This window comes from Salmo trutta, chromosome 37 (genome assembly GCF_901001165.1).
Source record: "Salmo trutta chromosome 37, fSalTru1.1, whole genome shotgun sequence".
Taxonomy (NCBI): Eukaryota; Metazoa; Chordata; class Actinopteri; order Salmoniformes; family Salmonidae; genus Salmo; species Salmo trutta.
Genome location: NC_042993.1, coordinates 17,906,447 through 17,924,431, shown reverse-complemented (window position 1 = coordinate 17,924,431; position 17,985 = coordinate 17,906,447). Strand labels below are relative to the sequence as shown.

At 44.5% G+C, this 17,985-nt stretch overlaps 1 protein-coding gene across 8 annotated transcripts in view; it reads left to right on the top strand.

The window, feature by feature from the left end:
• LOC115176846 (dynein heavy chain 5, axonemal) overlaps positions 1-17,707 on the top strand; it is a 63,756-nt gene extending 46,049 nt beyond the window's left edge. For 7 of the 8 annotated variants that reach the window (XM_029737184.1, XM_029737182.1, XM_029737185.1 and 4 more), the window contains 29 exons: positions 39-237; positions 703-875; positions 1,265-1,395; positions 1,781-1,934; positions 2,074-2,341; positions 2,476-2,707; positions 3,023-3,137; positions 3,980-4,156; positions 4,558-4,761; positions 6,611-6,790; positions 6,946-7,083; positions 7,172-7,307; positions 7,549-7,865; positions 8,067-8,222; positions 9,147-9,329; positions 11,066-11,309; positions 11,926-12,040; positions 12,319-12,509; positions 12,637-12,758; positions 13,083-13,232; positions 13,428-13,673; positions 14,100-14,319; positions 14,627-14,832; positions 14,968-15,171; positions 15,423-15,638; positions 15,998-16,210; positions 16,305-16,457; positions 16,620-16,851; positions 17,113-17,707. In XM_029737184.1, coding sequence (XP_029593044.1) covers positions 39-237; positions 703-875; positions 1,265-1,395; positions 1,781-1,934; positions 2,074-2,341; positions 2,476-2,707; positions 3,023-3,137; positions 3,980-4,156; positions 4,558-4,761; positions 6,611-6,790; positions 6,946-7,083; positions 7,172-7,307; positions 7,549-7,865; positions 8,067-8,222; positions 9,147-9,329; positions 11,066-11,309; positions 11,926-12,040; positions 12,319-12,509; positions 12,637-12,758; positions 13,083-13,232; positions 13,428-13,673; positions 14,100-14,319; positions 14,627-14,832; positions 14,968-15,171; positions 15,423-15,638; positions 15,998-16,210; positions 16,305-16,457; positions 16,620-16,851; positions 17,113-17,264 — 5,427 coding nt within the window. In that variant the 3' untranslated portion in view covers positions 17,265-17,707. Of the gene's footprint in view, positions 1-38; positions 238-702; positions 876-1,264; positions 1,396-1,780; positions 1,935-2,073; positions 2,342-2,475; positions 2,708-3,022; positions 3,138-3,979; positions 4,157-4,557; positions 4,762-6,610; positions 6,791-6,945; positions 7,084-7,171; positions 7,308-7,548; positions 7,866-8,066; positions 8,223-9,146; positions 9,330-11,065; positions 11,310-11,925; positions 12,041-12,318; positions 12,510-12,636; positions 12,759-13,082; positions 13,233-13,427; positions 13,674-14,099; positions 14,320-14,626; positions 14,833-14,951; positions 15,172-15,422; positions 15,639-15,997; positions 16,211-16,304; positions 16,458-16,619; positions 16,852-17,112 lie in introns of those variants that run through there. The other variant, XM_029737187.1, reaches the window with a different exon arrangement.
• Positions 17,708-17,985: the final 278 nt, after the last annotated feature.

The following is a 17,985-nucleotide window of genomic DNA, read 5'->3' as shown; positions in this document are numbered from 1 at the left end:
AGATTACGTTTGTTTTATTTTGACCCTGTATGCTGTAGGTGCTGCTTCAGCTGTGGAAGCATGAGTGTAAGCGTGTGATCGCGGACCGGTTCACCATGCCAGAAGATGTAGCCTGGTTCGACAGGGCCCTGGCCAAGCTAGTAGAGGAGGAGCTAGGAGAGGAAGAGAGGGCTGTGGTCGACTTCGGAGTAGACGGCTACTTTGTTGACTTCCTAAGAGATGCTCCTGAAGCTACAGGTATAGCCAGAGCACCAGGTCCTGTATAGCCTCTTCACATACATACACTGTATCTATACCATGATCTTGCATGAGATAAGTCATTTACAGTTTCTGAACCCATATTGTATATATTAAATATGTGCTGTATTTTTCTACCTTGTATTAAGGATTCAAACAGTACATTCTAAGATGATGTGTTTAGCTTTATTATTATGTTGTATACATTGCAGTTTAAAGCCGAATTGCAGGTTATGTGAATAAATACAATAATTATAATGATATTAAATGAATATATATATATATTCATTTAATATCATTATAGTGATTGTATTTATATATATCTATATAATAAACGTTTTATTTACATTCAAATTTCTTCAATATTGCCAAATCAAGCAAACTAGCTACATGCTACATTAGCAGAGAGTTGGATCATTTAAATGAATAATCTGGTATTGACAATGACCAAAAATGTCCCACCAGGTGAGGAGCCAGAGGATATAGACTTTGAGATGCCCAAGGTGTATGAGCCCATCGAGTCGCTTGAGAGCCTGATGGACAGGCTCAACATGTTCCTTGGCCAGTACAACGAGAGCATCAGAGGAGCTGGCATGGACATGGTGTTCTTCAGAGATGCTATGATACACCTTGTCAAGGTAGAGGGAAACTGTCATTATGCTCGCCCATAGTTATAGGTGTTTATGAACAATTATTAGCAGCTTTGTCATGCATTATAGTGCATTGTGTACAGATCATAAGGTATTATAAACATGCTTATATCACATTACAAAGAGGGTCTTCATAAAAAGTATTACTAAACATTCACATTGGAAGCTTTTGAAGGGCTTAGCTATCTTAAAGTCAGTCACAAATGAGTGTACACATCAAATCACTTGATATAAGAACGGAAAAGGTCTCTCCCACTCTAACACTGTCTGTCTGTCTGTCTGTCTGTCTGTCTGTCTGTCTGTCTGTCTGTCTGTCTGTCTGTCTGTCTGTCTGTCTGTCTGTCTGTCTGTCTGTCTGTCTGTCTGTCTGTATGTAGATCTCCAGGATCATCCGCACCCCCAGAGGAAATTCCCTTCTGGTAGGAGTGGGGGGATCAGGCAAACAGAGCCTGACTAAACTGGCTTCCTTCATCGCTGGATACAAGACCTTTCAGATCACACTAACACGGTACAGACACACCCTCCAACGTCTATACTAGCATACTACTACATACTTCATACTAAGTAGTATGCTAGGAAGGGTATTGGAACAGACACACGGTCTCATACAGTCCCTTTACAACTGTAACAGGTGTTTATCATGATTTGAATGAGGTCATGCAGTTCTGTTGTCCTCCTGTAGATGGTAGCTTTGCTTGCATTTCTGCAAGTGCACAGTGAATCTCTGCCAATTTGTCTTTCCTCGATTCCTCACGCCCCTATCCTCGCCTCCTTCTCGAAACGCATTGGAGGAATGGAGGAAATACTCATTGAGAAAGAGCTGAGAAAGATAGAAAAATATGTATTTTCACACCTTTGCTATCACCTGAAACATCCCTGTGTTCTGTCCTCAGTTCGTACAACACTGCTAACCTGATGGAGGATCTGAAGGGTCTGTACAGGACAGCAGGCCAGCAGGGAAAAGGCATCAGCTTCATCTTCACTGATAACGAGATCAAGGACGAGTCTTTCCTGGAGTACATGAATAATGTGTTATCATCTGGGGAGGTCAGCAAATTGATCACATGAACACACGTAAAACATTAGAGCATTTTCAAGAAGTTGTGTCAATCTGTGTTTGAGAAAAAAATATTGCACTCAATTATAACTTAGATAACTGTTGTTGTATATTGTGCTGGTTTCTCAGGTGTCGAACTTGTTTGCTCGAGACGAAATTGACGAGATCATCAGTGACCTCATACCAGTCATGAAAAGAGAGTTTCCTCGGCGACCACCGACCAATGAGAACCTCCATGACTACTTTATGAGCAGGGTCAGACAGAACCTACACGTGGTTCTCTGCTTCTCTCCTGTTGGGGAAAAGTTCCGGAACAGAGCCCTGAAGTTCCCTGCCCTCATCTCTGGCTGCACCATGGACTGGTTCAGCCGCTGGCCCAAAGATGCTCTGATCGCAGGTGTGTGTGTGTGTGTGTGTGTGTCCGTTGGTGTCCATTTGTGGGTATGCATGTGTTTTCGTCTCTGTGTATGCACAGTACACTGCACACTTTAATAGTGATTTGCTTCCATCTCCAATCTGTTTACTCTCCAGTGTCAGAGCACTTCCTGTCCACCTATGACATCGACTGTTCGACCGAGGTGAAGGGGGAGGTGGTGCAGTGTATGGGCTCCTTCCAGGACGGCGTGGCAGAGAAGTGTGTAGATTACTTCCAGCGGTACCGCCGCGCCACGCACGTCACTCCCAAGTCCTACCTCTCCTTCATCCAGGGATACAAGACCATCTATAAGGAGAAGCACTCCGAGGTGCAGACACTGGCACACAGGTAATTACAGTACATCCTTACTCTCTTAATGCTCTTCGTTCCTATGTGGAACATGCGGCTTCACAGTACACCATGGTCTAAAGAAATTGTAGATGTTTAATACAGCATTTATCACAGCATGCTGTGTGTCTATCACATGATTTAATATAATACTAGTATTATATAGTATTCTATATACAAATATATGGTGTATACTGTACTATATCGCTCTCTTAGTATTCTGCCTTTCAGTCAACCTTTTACTCATTAGACCGAACTTACCTGGTATACTTGTATAATACAATGATTTCTGATCCAATTCTGTTTCCCCATCAGGATGAACACAGGTCTTCAGAAGCTGAGGGAGGCCTCTGTGTCTGTAGCATTACTCAGCAAAGAGCTGGAGGTCAAAGAGAAGGAGCTGCAGATCGCCCACGAGAAGGCAGACATGGTGTGTGTGTGTTTGGTGTATGCTACTCCTCTATCTCTTGTTTCCCAGCAACAGACTTACCAAATACCAATACCAATATGTACACTTTGAGGTGTACATATACTGAACAAAAATATAAACGCAACATTCAAAGATTTTACTAAGTTACAGTTCATATAAGGAAATCAGTAAATTTGGTTCCCCACCCACTGGGGAGCCAGGCCCAGCCAATCAGAATGAGTTTTTCCCTACAAAAGGGCTTTATTACAGATAGAAATACTGCCCCCCTTCCACCCCCTCAGACATCCCGCAGGTGAAGAATCTGGATGTGGAGATCCTGGGGTGGAGTGGTTAAGATTGTGAGGCCGGTTGGACGTACTGCCAAATCCTCTAAAAGGCAGCTTATGTAGAGAAATTCACATTCAATTCTCCGGCAACAGCTCTGTTGGACATTCCTGCAGTCAGCATGCCAATTGCACACTCCCTCAAAACTTGAGACATCCGTGGCATTGTGTTTTATGACAAAACTGCACATTTTAAAGTGGCCTTTTATTGTCCCCAGCACAAGGTGCACCTGTTTGATCATTCTGTTTAATCAGCTTCTTGGTATGCCACACCTGTCAGGTGGATGGATTAACTTGGCAAAGGACAAATGTTTACTAACATAGATGTAAACAAATTTGGCCTCAACATTTTTGAGAAATACGTTTGTTGTGCGTATGGATAAAAAAATATATATCTTTATTTCAGCTCATAAAACATGGGACCAACAATCTTCATATTGCATATTAACTATTGCTTTATGCAAACCAAAAGATGTACCTCACTTCCTGTCTCTCTTGTGATGGTTTGTTGTGTCTCAGGTGTTGAAGGTGGTGACAGTGAAGGCCCAGGCAGCAGAGAAGGTCAAGGTGGAGGTCCAGAAGGTCAAGGATAAGGCTCAGGCCATAGTGGACAGCATCTCTGCTGACAAGGCCTTCGCTGAGGAGAAGCTGGAGGCTGCCAAGCCAGCCCTGGAGGAGGCTGAGGGTGCACTACAGGTCGGTTGGGGGGGGGGGGGGGGGGGGGGTCTTGTCCCTCAACATCAGGGGTGGGCAACATACGAGCCCATTCATAGTGGCCCAGGGGAGGTTGGAGTAAAAACATGTTTTATGATTAACTTGGGTTAAAAAACACTCCAGGCCACTCTTGAATGTCAAACAATATAGAAAGTATGTACAAAATATAATGGACCTGTATGTTTTCAATAACTGCCCTTTTTCTATGCCGCAAATTGCCCTCCGCTGAATTTTGAAATCCCGACATGGCCCTCGAGCTGAAATGATTGCCCACCACTTTCCTCCTCTACATGGTAGTTCTCTCTCTGTACATCAGGTGAGAATATTTAATGAACTCCCTCAGTTACTTATGTAGTTGTATTCCTTCCTCATGTATTCATCAGACCATCAAGCCGTCGGACATTGCCACGGTGCGGACCCTGGGTCGGCCTCCCCATCTCATCATGAGGATCATGGACTGTGTCCTGCTGCTGTTCCAGAGGAGGGTGAACACGGTGAAGATCGACCCGGAGAAGAACTGCACCATGCCCTCCTGGCAAGAGTCCCTCAAACTCATGACTGCTGGGAACTTCCTGGGCAGTCTGCAGGTAGGAAACAGATGGCCAATATCTAAGTAATATTACTTAGATAAGCAAATAAAGTATTACAGCGTGCAGGTACAACATCTACATCCTTTAACCAGACTACACTGTGCATTTCTACAGTAACATACTACACTATAGACACTACACTACAGGTACAGTTGAAGTCGGAAGTTTACATACACCTTAGCCAAATACATTTTTCACAATTCTTGACATTTAATCCAAGTAAAAATTCCCTGTCTTAGGTCCGTTAGGATCACCACTTTATTTTAAGAGTGTGAAATGTCAGAATAATAGTAGAGAGAATGATTTATTTCAGATTTGATTTCTTTCATCACATTCCCAGTGGGTCAGACGTTTACATACATTCAATAAGTATTTGGTAGCATTGCCTTTAAATTGTTTAACTTGGGTCAAACGTTTCAGGTAGCCTTCCACAAGCTTCCCACAATAAGTTGGGTGAATTTTGGCCATTCCTCCTGACAGAGCTGGTGTAACTGAGTCAGGTTTGTAGGCCTCCTTGCTCGCACACACTTTTTCAGTTCTGCCCACAAATGTTCTATAGGATTGAGGTGGGGGCTTTGTGATGGCCACTCCAGTACCTTGACTTTGTTGTCCTTAAGCTATTTTGCCACAACTTTGGAAGTATGCTTGGGGTCATTGTGCGTTTGGAAGACCTGTTTGCGACCAAGCTTTAACTTCCTGACTGATGTCTTGAGATGTTGCTTTAATATATCTACAGAATTTTCCTACCTCATGATGCCATCTATTTTGTGAAGTGCACCAGTCCCTCCTGCAGCAAAGTACCCCCACAACATGATGCTGCCACCCCCGGGCTTCACGGTTGGGATGGTGTTCTTCGGCTTGCAAGCCTCCCCCTTTTTCCTCCAAAAATAACGATGGTCATTATGGCCAAACAGTTCTATTTTTGTTTCATCAGACCAGAGGACATTTCTCCAAAAAGTATGATCTTTGTCCCCATGTGCAGTTGCAAACCGTAGTCTGGCTTTTCTATGGCGGTTTTGAAGCAGTGGCTTCTTCCTTGCTGAGCGGCCTTTCAGCTTATGTCGATATAGGACTTGTTTTACTGTGGATATAGATACTTTTGTACCTGTTTCCTCCAGCATCTTCACAAGGTCCTTTGCTGTTGTTCTGGGATTGATTTGCAGTTTTCGCACCAAAGTTCGTTCATCTCTAAGAGACAGAATGCGTCTCCTTCCTGAGCGGTATGACGGCTGCGTGGTCCCATGGTGTTTATACTTGAGTACTATTGTTTGTACAGATGAACGTGGTACCTTCAGGCGTTTGGAAATTGCTCCCAAGGATGAACCAGACTTGTGGAGGTCTACAATTTTTTTCTGAGGTCTTGGCTGATTTCTTTTGATTTTCCATGATGTCAAGCAAAGAGGCACTGAGTTTTAAGGTAGACCTTGAAATACATCCACAGGTACACCTCCAATTGACTCAAATTATGTCAATTAGTCTATCAGAAGCTTCTAAAACCATGACATCATTTTCTGGAATTTTCCAAGCTGTTTAAAGGCACAGTCAACTTAGTGTATGTAAACCTCTGACGCACTGGAATTGTGATACAGTGAAATAATCTGTCTGTAAACAATTGTTGGAAAAATGACTTGTGTCATGCACAAAGTAGATGTCCTAACCGACTTGCCAAAACTATAGTTTGTTAATAAGAAATTTGTGGGGTGGTTGAAAAACGAGTTTTAATGACTCCAACCTAAGTGTATGTAAACTTCCGACCAACTGTCCATATGACCAGAAAATCAACTTCAGTGGTGATGCAATGGCAGCTTGCTTTGAGATCTCCGGCTCTGTTGTCTCTCTCTAACAGCAATTCCCCAAAGACAGTATCAATGAGGAGATGGTGGAGCTACTGCTGCCCTACTTCGACATGCCAGACTACACCCTGGAGACGGCCAAGCGTGTGTGTGGAAACGTGGCTGGTCTGGCCTCCTGGACCAAAGCCATGGCCTCCTTCTTCTCCATCAACAAGGAGGTGCTCCCATTAAAGGTGGGCCTAACCACGGTGGTGTTGTGTAACACCACCCGCCTCTCTGATAACCTTTGACATGTGTACCACAAACTTGCTAATTGATTTCTTGTTTCCAGTACATTTTGTTGTCCCCGAGTGTCCAGTTAATATTTGATACTGTACTTTCCTCTTAGGCTAACCTGGCAGTGCAGCAGAACCGGCTGGCCATAGCCAACATAGACCTGCAGGCGGCCCAGGCAGAGCTGGATGACAAGCAGGCAGAGCTGGATGTGGTCCAAGCAGAGTATGAGAAGGCCATGATGGAGAAACAGGTACTGAACACCTCTCTTCTCATTGCCTTACATAAAAAAAAGGAATATTCCATTAAAAACATATATATTCCCTCTCTCTCTCTCTCAGACTCTGTTGGAGGATGCTGAACGCTGCAGACACAAGATGCAGACGGCCTCTAGCCTCATCAGTGGTCTGGCTGGAGAGAAGGAGCGCTGGACAGAGCAGAGCAAAGAGTTTGCCGCCCAGACCAAGCGCCTTGTAGGTGGGTTCATTCAACCCTTTTTTCTCCACCTATTTTACAGTAATAACAGGACTAACTTTCCCAAAGCTTCGTATTACCTTTTGTCCATTGTCTACAATTCTCTACATCTTATTTTTGGGGGAGATGCTCCGTTTGCTTCTTTACCATATTTTTCAATGTGTATTAGTGTTTTATCTGTAGTTATGCTATACAGTAGAATGGAGGCAAGAACCAACCTATGTGTGCTTACTTCCTGATTCAGGTGACGTCTTATTGGCCACGGCCTTTCTGTCCTACTCCGGCCCCTTCAACCAGGAGTTCCGGAACCTTCTCCTGACCGACTGGCAGAGGGAGATGAAGACCAGACACATCCCGTTCGGGAACAACCTCAACCTGACCGAGATGCTGATCGACGCACCCACGGTCAGCGAGTGGAACCTTCAGGGCCTGCCCAACGATGACCTATCCATCCAGAACGGAATCATCATCACCAAGGCCTCACGCTTCCCTCTCCTCATAGACCCTCAGACCCAGGGCAAGATCTGGATAAAAAATAAAGAATCCATGAATGAGCTGCAGGTTGGGCTGCATTCATTTTCACACTATTCTCTCCCATAACTATGCCCTCCCATTATCCAGCCGATAGATTTTGTATGTTTCCAAACAGAGGTTACACTAACCTTAGGCCTAACTAACCTTTGGATCTGTCAGATCTTCCTTCTTGGTAAAGAAACTCTGTGTAATACTGTGTCAGCAATGAGACATTTCTGTGGTTCCCAGATCACCTCCCTGAACCACAAGTACTTCAGGAACCACCTGGAGGACAGCCTGTCTCTGGGGCGCCCCCTACTGATCGAGGATGTAGGGGAGGAGCTGGACCCAGCACTGGACAACGTACTGGAGAAAAACTTCATCAAGACGGGCTCCACTTATAAAGTATGTACTATTATCCTAACCACATTGTCAATCATCACATTATCAAATGAAACACATTATCGTTATAGGGGTTATCTGGGGTTATTCTCTCTAATATAATACATCGAGAGCAAAATGTGTCAAAATGTTGTTATTGACATAACCTTGTTCGGTTCAATGTTCTCTAGCTATATAGTACTCTAAATACCCCAATTCATGTTGTTAAGTTCAAAAGAATACAATATAAAAATCGCTGACACAATTCAAACCAATGTGGGTTCAGAACTTTAAAGCCAATTATCTCAGAATCATCTTTTTACAGATAGAACCTTCTAGTCCCAAGCCCTCGACATTCATGTGGCCTATGTAGCTGTATTTACCCTTATAACAGTCACTGCTGGCAAACAATTGCTTGGTACTTTTTCTGGTTGCAAACGACGTCAGGAAAATATGTCATTATCCCGTTCAGCAGGATTGAACGTTTTGGAACGTTCAGATAGAAATAGGCTACGAAGATCAAACATGCCTCTCTGACATGTAGAATAACGAATCACATCAGCTCTATTCATGGAATTTCTATCTGCAACGTTCAAGAACGTTTGACAACTGAACATGGCCTTGGTCTGCTTAATCTGGGCAACGGCTTTTGTCACAGTGGAGTGGTTTGGGAATGAATTCTGATGTAACCAGTGGAACCACATTGGCTTTCTCCCTTCATAACTGTTTTTCTCCCTTCATGACTGTCTTTCTCCCTTCATGACTGTCTTTCTCCCTTCATGACTGTCTTTCTCCCTCCATGACTGTCTTTCTCCCTCCATGACTGTCTTTCTCCCTTCATGACTGTCTTTCTCCCTCCATGACTGTCTTTCTCCCTCCATGACTGTCTTTCTCCCTTCATGACTGTCTTTCTCCCTTCATGACTGTCTTTCTCCCTTCATGTACCAGGTGAAAGTGGGAGACAAGGAGGTGGATGTGATGAGGGGGTTCCGTCTTTATGTGACGACCAAGCTCCCCAACCCTGCGTACACCCCAGAGATCAGCGCCCGCACCTCCATCATAGACTTCACTGTCACCATGAGGGGTCTGGAGGACCAGCTGCTGGGACGGGTCATCCTCACTGAGAAACAAGTCAGGAACCACGTCCAATCATATGCTTATGAAATTATGGATAAAAACATTTGAATGTATCAACAAAAGGTCATTTTGTTATAGTTGTTTAATAGTGAGCCTTTATTAGAATTGTACATAATGACTGTGACCACCCATTTTCAAATGCACTGAATCAAATGAACACAGAGCGCATGAACCCAGCCAGGTCTGTATGCAGAGAAATGTTAGTATGACCTGAAAAATGACCCCCAAAATCAGTGTCTGTCTGAATGGTGTGCCTGTTTATTTCTTGCTGTTGGTCTGAAATCAAATCAAATGTTATTAGTCACATGCGCCGAAAACAACAGGTGTTTCACCTTACAGTGAAATGCTTACTTACGAGCCCCTAACCAACAATTCAGTTTAAAAAAAATATGGATAGAATAAGAGATAAAAGTAACAAGTAATTAAAGAGCAGCAGTAAAATAACAATACCGAGACTATATACAGGGGGGTACCCTGTATATAGTCAATGTGCGGGGGCACCGGTTAGTTGAGGTAGTATGTACATGTAGGTAGAGTTATTAAAGTGACTAAGCATAGATGACAACAGAGAGTAGCAGTGGTGTAAAGAGGGGGAGGGCAATGCAAATAGTCTGGGTAGCCATTTGATTAGATGTTCAGGAGTCTTATGGCTTGGGGGTAGAAGCTGTTTAGAAACCTCTTGGAACTAGACTTGGCGCTTCGGTACTGCTTGCTGTGCGGTAGCAGAGAGAACTGTCTATGACTAGGGTGGCTGGAGTCTTTGACAATCTTTAGGGCCTTCCTCTGACACCGCCTGGTATAGAGGTCCTGGATGGCAGGAAGCTTGGCGATGTACTGGGCCGTTCGGACTACCCTCTGTAGTGCCTTGTGGTCGGAGACCGAGCAGTTTCCATACCAGGCAGTGATGCAACCAGTCAAGATGCTCGCAATGGTGCAGCTGTAGAACCTTTTGAGGATCTGAGGACCCATGCCAAATCTTTTCAGTCTCCTGAGGGGGAATACGTTTTGTCGTGCCCTCTTCACGACTCTTGGTGTGCTTGGACCATGTTAGTTTGTTGGTGATGTGGACACCAAGGAACTTGAAGCTCTCAACCTGCTCCACTGCAGCCCCGTCAATGAGAATGGGGGCGAGCTCGGTCCTCTTTTTCCTGTAGTCCACAATCATCTCCTTTGTCTTGATCACGTTGAGAGAGAGGTTGTTGTTCTGGCACCACACGGCCAGGTCTCTGACCTCCTCCCTATAGGATGTCTCGTCGTTGTCGGTGATCAGGCCTACCGCTGTTGTGTCATCTGCAAATTTAATGATGGTGTTGGAGTCGTGCCTGGCCGTGCAGTCATGAGTGAACAGGGAGTACAGGAGGGGACTGCGCACGCACCCTTGAGGATCAGCGTGGCGGATGTGTTTTTACCTACCCTTACCACCTGGGGGCGGCCTGTCAGGAAGTCCAGGATCCAGTTGCAGAGGGAGGTGTTTAGTCCCAGGGTCCTTAGCTTATTGTTGAGCTTTGAGGGCAGTATGGTGTTGAACGCTGAGCTGTAGTCAATGAATAGCATTCTCACATAGGTGTTCCTTTTGTCCAGGTGGGAACTCTCCTGTTCCGAGCTGTGTCTGACCGGTGTTTCTGCCTATTGGAGAAGGAGTGTACAGACCTGCTGGAGGATGTGACGGCCAACAAGAACATTAGTGTATGTGTCTGAACAGTGCTCTTATCTATCCCTGTTATATCTAGGAGTTGGAGAAGGAGCGCACAGACCTGCTGGAAGATGTAACGGCCAACAAGAGGAAGATGAAAGAGCTGGAGGACAACCTGCTGTATCGTCTGACCTCTACGCAGGGTTCCCTGGTGGACGACGAGAGCCTCATCATCGTCCTGGGCAACACCAAGCGCACCGCCGAGGACGTCACACAGAAACTACAGATCTCAGCCGAGACCGAGATCCAGATCAACACCGCTAGAGAGGAGTACAGACCTGGTGAGTTGGTTGTACTGTGGTTAGGGTAGTTATTCTCAGTACAGACCTGGTGAGTTGGTTGTACTGTGGTTAGGGTAGTTATTCTCAGTACAGACCTGGTGAGTTGGTTGTACTGTGGTTAGGGAAGAGTTATACTCGGTACAGACCTGGTGAGTTGGTTGTACTGTGGTTAGGGTAGTTATTCTCAGTACAGACCTGGTGAGTTGGTTGTACTGTGGTTAGGGTAGTTATTCTCAGTACAGACCTGGTGAGTTGGTTGTACTGTGGTTAGGGTAGTTATTCTCAGTACAGACCTGGTGAGTTGGTTGTACTGTGGTTAGGGTAGATATTTTCAGTACAGACCTGGTGCGTTGGGTGGGGTGTACTGTACCGGTTTGTTTTAGGGTAAGGGTCAAAGCATTTTGGGCTCTTTATTGATTTGCTGACCAACCAATCACAGTGCTCTGGTGGATAGCAACAGGCACTAACCACCATGTGTTGACTGTTCTTCAGGAGCAATCTGTTCCTCACACTTTTCCCATGGCAAGTTTGTTTGAGCAGAGCTGGATGTATGATAATATAGAATGAGCATTGTCTGTCACTCGCTGTCAGCCTGTGTGTTATTGTGCTGTTACAGTGGCCACCAGAGGCAGCATCCTGTACTTCCTCATCACTGAGATGTCCATGGTTAACGTCATGTACCAAACGTCACTTCGACAGTTCTTGGGAATCTTTGACCTTTCTCTGGCCAGGTACACTTTTTCTCATACTGAATAACATATATTTGTATTTATGTATTTCATTGAAATTGTTGGTCCTCAGATGTGGTTCAGTAATTTTATGTGACCATTGAATTGAATGAATACGTAATCAATGATTTGTGAATTGACACTGGGGGATTTGTGGTTTTGCATAGTCTTTTGTGTAGTTGTAGGAGTCACCTGATTCTTGAAGTATAATATCTGAAACCATAGCAACAGTTACATTTTAATATTAACATAATAACCACCACAATATGTCTTCTGAACAGATCAACCAAAAGTCCAATTACCAGCAAGCGAATAGCGAACATCATTGAGCACATGACCTTTGAGGTGCACAAGTACGCAGCCAGGGGTCTGTATGAGGAGCACAAATTCCTGTTTACCCTCCTGCTGACGCTGAAGATCGACATGCAGAGTAACCGCGTGAAACACGCGGAGTTCCTCACCCTCATTAAAGGTGTGAAACAAACTCCGTCCTCCAATTAATTCCACCAATCTGTAGTCCACAGTTACTGAAATGTTGAATAGCAAAATGTTGTTCATTGCTCACAGACCATTGAACATCCTCTGTCTGTCCTATGCAGGAGGTGCCTCTCTGGATCTGAAGGCTTGCCCCCATAAGCCTGCCAAGTGGATCTTAGACATGACTTGGCTCAATCTGGTGGAGCTCAGTAAACTGTGGCAGTTCTCTGATATCCTTGATCAGGTGTGTTTCCCATGTGGTGCTTCCTTACACTGCTACTTAATGTTGTCACACTCTCTAATACCCTCCCTCAATAAGTCTGTTTCATGGCCCCCTCAATAAGTCTGTTTCATGGCCCCCTCAATAAGTCTGTTTCATGGCCCCCTCAATAAGTCTGTTTCATGGCCCCCTCAATAAATCTGTTTCATGGCCCCCTCACCCCTGTAACCCCCCCTATTCATTGTAGTGCTCCTCTATGATTACAGTGCTCCTTTTACTCCTCTGAGCTCTGTCACATATGGCATTGAACTAGTCATTGTACTGAGCTGTGTGTGTCTGTGTGTCCAGATCTGTCGTAATGAGAAGCAGTGGAAGGCATGGTTTGATAAGGAGGCCCCTGAGGAGGAGGTGATCCCTAATGCCTATGACCAGAGCCTGGACTGTTTCCACCGCCTGCTGCTCATACGCTCCTGGTGCCCAGACAGGACCATCGCACAGGTACACCGGTAACTCTCATTGAATGATTAAGTAATTAATCAATCAATCCAAGACATAATACTTTATGAAATGTCTACGCTTTTTGGTATTTTCATCAAAGCTTTGGACTGAGTTTTAGAGAGTATTTCTACTGCATATTGCTTGAATCTAGTAGCAGGTGACTTTTTAACTCATGCTTTACCTGTTATCCTCCAGGCCCGTAAGTACATCATGGACTCGATGGGAGAGAAGTATGCAGAGGGAGTGATCCTGGACCTGGAGAAGACGTGGGAGGAGTCAGACCCCCGGACCCCGCTCATCTGCTTCCTGTCCATGGGCTCAGACCCCACCGACTCCATCATCGTCCTGGGGAAGAGGCTGAAGATAGAGACGCGCTATGTCTCCATGGGCCAGGGACAGGAAGTCCACGCACGCAAGCTGCTCCAGCAGACCATGGCCAACGTGAGTCCTGAACACAGCATTACAGTACACACTGACTGGACTCCTAACAGTCAAGTTATAATTATCCCTTGTCCCCAGGCTATTGCGCTTAGTGAAGAAGTCGGGTGAGCGAAACTATCTTATTAGGTATCAGCATTCTGCCATGAATTGTGGTCCATGCCATCTCATTTGTAATCAAATTGGGAATTCAAATAGCGATAGGGATGGAATATGAATTGAAATTGAACCATGGTGTTAATGAAAATGGATGTGATTGATTTAGACCGTATTAGACTGTATTAAAAATGAAATGGACTAACACCACATGCATCGCCCTCACATTATTAATGTAATTACATAATGACATTAGTAATGAATTACTCTCCCAATATGGACAATTAACTATGTATTTTTTTATTTTCAATTTTCTTCAAAATGCACACACAGGGTGGCTGGGCTTTGCTCCAGAACTGCCACCTGGGCCTGGACTTCATGGATGAGCTGATGGATACTGTGACAGAGACAGACTCCGTCCATGAGACCTTCCGCCTGTGGATTACTACAGAGGTCCAAAAACACTTCCCCATCACACTGCTGCAGATGTCCATCAAGTTCACTAATGAGCCTCCACAGGGACTGAAGGCAGGGCTGAAGAGGACTTATGGAGGTGGGTCACACCACAGTTCACACATACATATCCATGCATGTGTACGCACCTACACAAACAAACACACACATACACCCCCGTTTCTTCTGGTTAACCCTAAACAACAACCCTAGCCTTAACCCTTAATCTAGCTTCATGTCCAAATCCTGGTTCAACCCTAGCCTCAACCACAACCTTAATCCTAACCCTAGCATCATGTCCACATCCCAGTTCAACCCTAACCCTAGAGTCACGTCCATATCCCAATTCAACCTTAGCCTCAACCACAACCCTAATCCTAACCCTAGCTTCTTGTTTGTTGCCCCAGGCATTAACCAGGACCTGCTGGATGTCAGTAACATGGTCCAGTGGAGGCCCATGCTGTATGGGGTGGTGTTCCTCCACTCTACAGTCCAGGAGAGGCGTAAATTCGGCCCCCTGGGCTGGAACATCCCCTACGAGTTCAACCAGGCTGACTTCAACGCCACCGTGCAGTTTGTTCAGAACCACCTGGACGACATGGACATCAAGAAGGTAGGTGCAGAGACGAGAAGCTCCTGCTGTAACTAAGTAAAGCTCTATCTTTACTTCTACTGTTAGTACTGCTACCTGTCTTCCTATGTAAGATGTGTCTGTTCCTGTGTTGATGGTAGTCTGACGTCTCCCCAGGGTGTATCCTGGAATACAGTGCGCTACATGATCGGGGAGATCCAGTATGGCGGTAGGGTGACAGACGACTATGACAAGCGTCTGCTCAACACCTTCGCCAAGGTCTGGTTCAGTGAAAACATGTTTGGACCTGACTTCTATTTCTACAAAGGCTACAGCATTCCCAAGTGTACCAACGTGGACCAATATCTGACATACATTCAGGTCAGTCCATTTTTCACACTCAGTCTCTCCTGCAGTTTACAGTGCTGTGTAACATTTGATTGAATTAATGTAGTGAGACTGCATGAAGATGTGTGTTGTATACATTATGTTTTACATTGAGGCATTTGATAACACTTCCTATGAGGTATAACACCTTATGAGATATCCACAATGCATTACACGTTTTACTGTAGTTTGGTAATGCACAGACATGCGGATTGTAATCCTAATTTATGTGTTTTCCTCTGCAGGGCCTACCAGCTTACGACACTCCAGAGGTGTTTGGCCTGCACCCCAATGCTGACATAACGTACCAGAGCAAGCTGGCCAAAGACGTCCTGGACACCATCCTGTCCATCCAGCCTAAGGACAGCTCCAGTGGCGGAGGGGAGACCAGGGAGGCCATTGTGGCCAGGCTGGCTGACGACATGCTGGAGAAACTCCCTCCAGACTACGTACCATTTGAAGTGAGTAGCACTGGTCTGGAGTTCGCTAACCCTACTGGAAATTATCACCCACGATTAATACAGTGCTGGCCATTAAAAATATTATTTCCCATAATACCTTGCTGCAGCAAGGTAGATCGTTAAAGAACTCTCACAGGGTGACGCCAAGTCATCTAACAATAACCCATGCAATAAAATGTGTACCCACTATGTACCCATAGTGCAGTGAGATCCACTTTGAAGTGAATGTTTTTACTGCAATACAGGTTTACTTTTAATGTTCAGAACTGTGTTATGCATTTGCAATCCAATATGTTAAGAATCAAATAAACATTTATTTAAAGCGTAATTTCACAAGAACATGTTTTCAATATATCCAGGTGAGAGAGAGGCTACAGAAGATGGGTCTGCTTCAGCCCATGAACATCTTCCTGCGACAGGAGATAGACCGCATGCAGAGGGTCATCGTGCTGGTCAGGAACACGCTGACCGACCTCAAACTGGCCATCGACGGCACCATCATCATGAGTGAGAACCTACGGGACGCGCTGGACTGCATGTATGACGCACGCATCCCCTCGCGTTGGAAGAAGGTACGTTTATTACTGGCTCTGGGTACACATTTATTCAGTTTTCTACGCATCTATTCCGTGTTCTATTTTCTACTTCTGTATTCCTGTGTTCTAGGCGTCATGGGCCTCCAGCACTTTAGGGTTCTGGTTTACTGAGTTGCTGGATAGGAACCGTCAGTTCCAGGCGTGGATCTTTGAAGGACGGCCCAACTGTTTCTGGATGACAGGGTTCTTTAACCCACAGGGCTTCCTGACCGCCATGAGACAGGTACAGATGGCACATTCTAATGCAATCACAATGGAACATACTTACTGACTTGGCTAGGCCACTGAGGTTATATTTAGAGGTTGCACACACTACACAGTCATAGTTGATCATGAAGCTACAAAGACAAAGCCAGTCTATGAAACTCTGTTTTTGTGCGTGTAGGAGATCACTCGTGCAAACAAGGGCTGGGCCCTAGACCGTATGGTGCTGTGCAACGAGGTGACCAAGTGGATGAAGGATGACATCACCCAGCCGCCCTCTGAGGGGGTGTATGTGTACGGCCTCTATCTGGAGGGGGCCGGCTGGGACAGGAGGAACTGCAAACTCATCGACTCTAAACCCAAAGTGTTGTTTGAGATGATGCCTGTAGTCAGGATGTATGCTGAAAATAATGGTGAGTGCTGTAGTCAGTATTTACTGTAACTTCCTGGAGACTCATTGAACAGTATCTCATTCAGCTGCTTGTTGTTTTCATCTATACATTATATGTTGAATATGTCAGTAGAAATTATATAACTTTTAGGTCAATAACCATGTGGTCTTCAATGGTTACGGTATGTCAGACCTACTGAATGGACAACATGCAGTGAAAAATAAACTCATGTTATCATCATCTATAGGTAATGGATGTTTATTGTTGCTGTGGTCATTTCAGGTGTCAAGGATGCCCGGTTATACTCCTGTCCCATATATAAGAAGCCTGTAAGGATGGACCTGAATTACATTGCTGCTGTGGAACTAAGGACTGCTCCACCGCCTGAGTACTGGATACTACGTGGTGTGGCACTGCTGTGTGAAGTCAAATAACCCACTTCTATATTGTATTATAAGCCTAAATCTTGAAGAGTTGCGTTTCAGTGGTTAAAGGGGCAATCTTTCAAACAACAACAAAGTTGACACCCCACCACTGTTTTGTTAAACAGCTGAGGGATGTGGCTGGAGAAATGTAACCACTCTCAAATTGAAGTCTAAAAATGGATGTACCCTTTTAAGGATTAAATGAGGGAAGTGTCTTCATTTAGATTATAGTGGTAGGCTTCCGTAATAAAGTTTCATCTATCACTGGGTTGCAGGAACAATAGAAAAATAAAGTTGCACACACTATCTATACCCCCAATTATTTAATATCGGAACTATTTTGGGTGTGTGTTTACTTATTTATTTTACTTGAAGGAATCATTTTAAATGTCCTTATTTTTGTACTCATCATAATATGGTTGTTACTACACTAATATACATTTCTGTATCTTTGTTCAGTCTCAAGCTCCGTCTGAAAAACTGTACTGTACCTGTTAAGAAAATGTTCATATTTCAGACATTATAGATTTAGAATTCTGACAGAAAATAAATGATAAATGTAACATATGAATATAAAAACAAAACAAAAGTGGTATAAAAAAGATGAATCAAAATGATAAAGGCAAGAGAGCACCAGCACATTATCATAAAAATCACATCAACATGTAGATTCTTCCACTGTCTTATCTAACTAAATATGTTACATCATTAAAAAAGTGGACTACTGAAT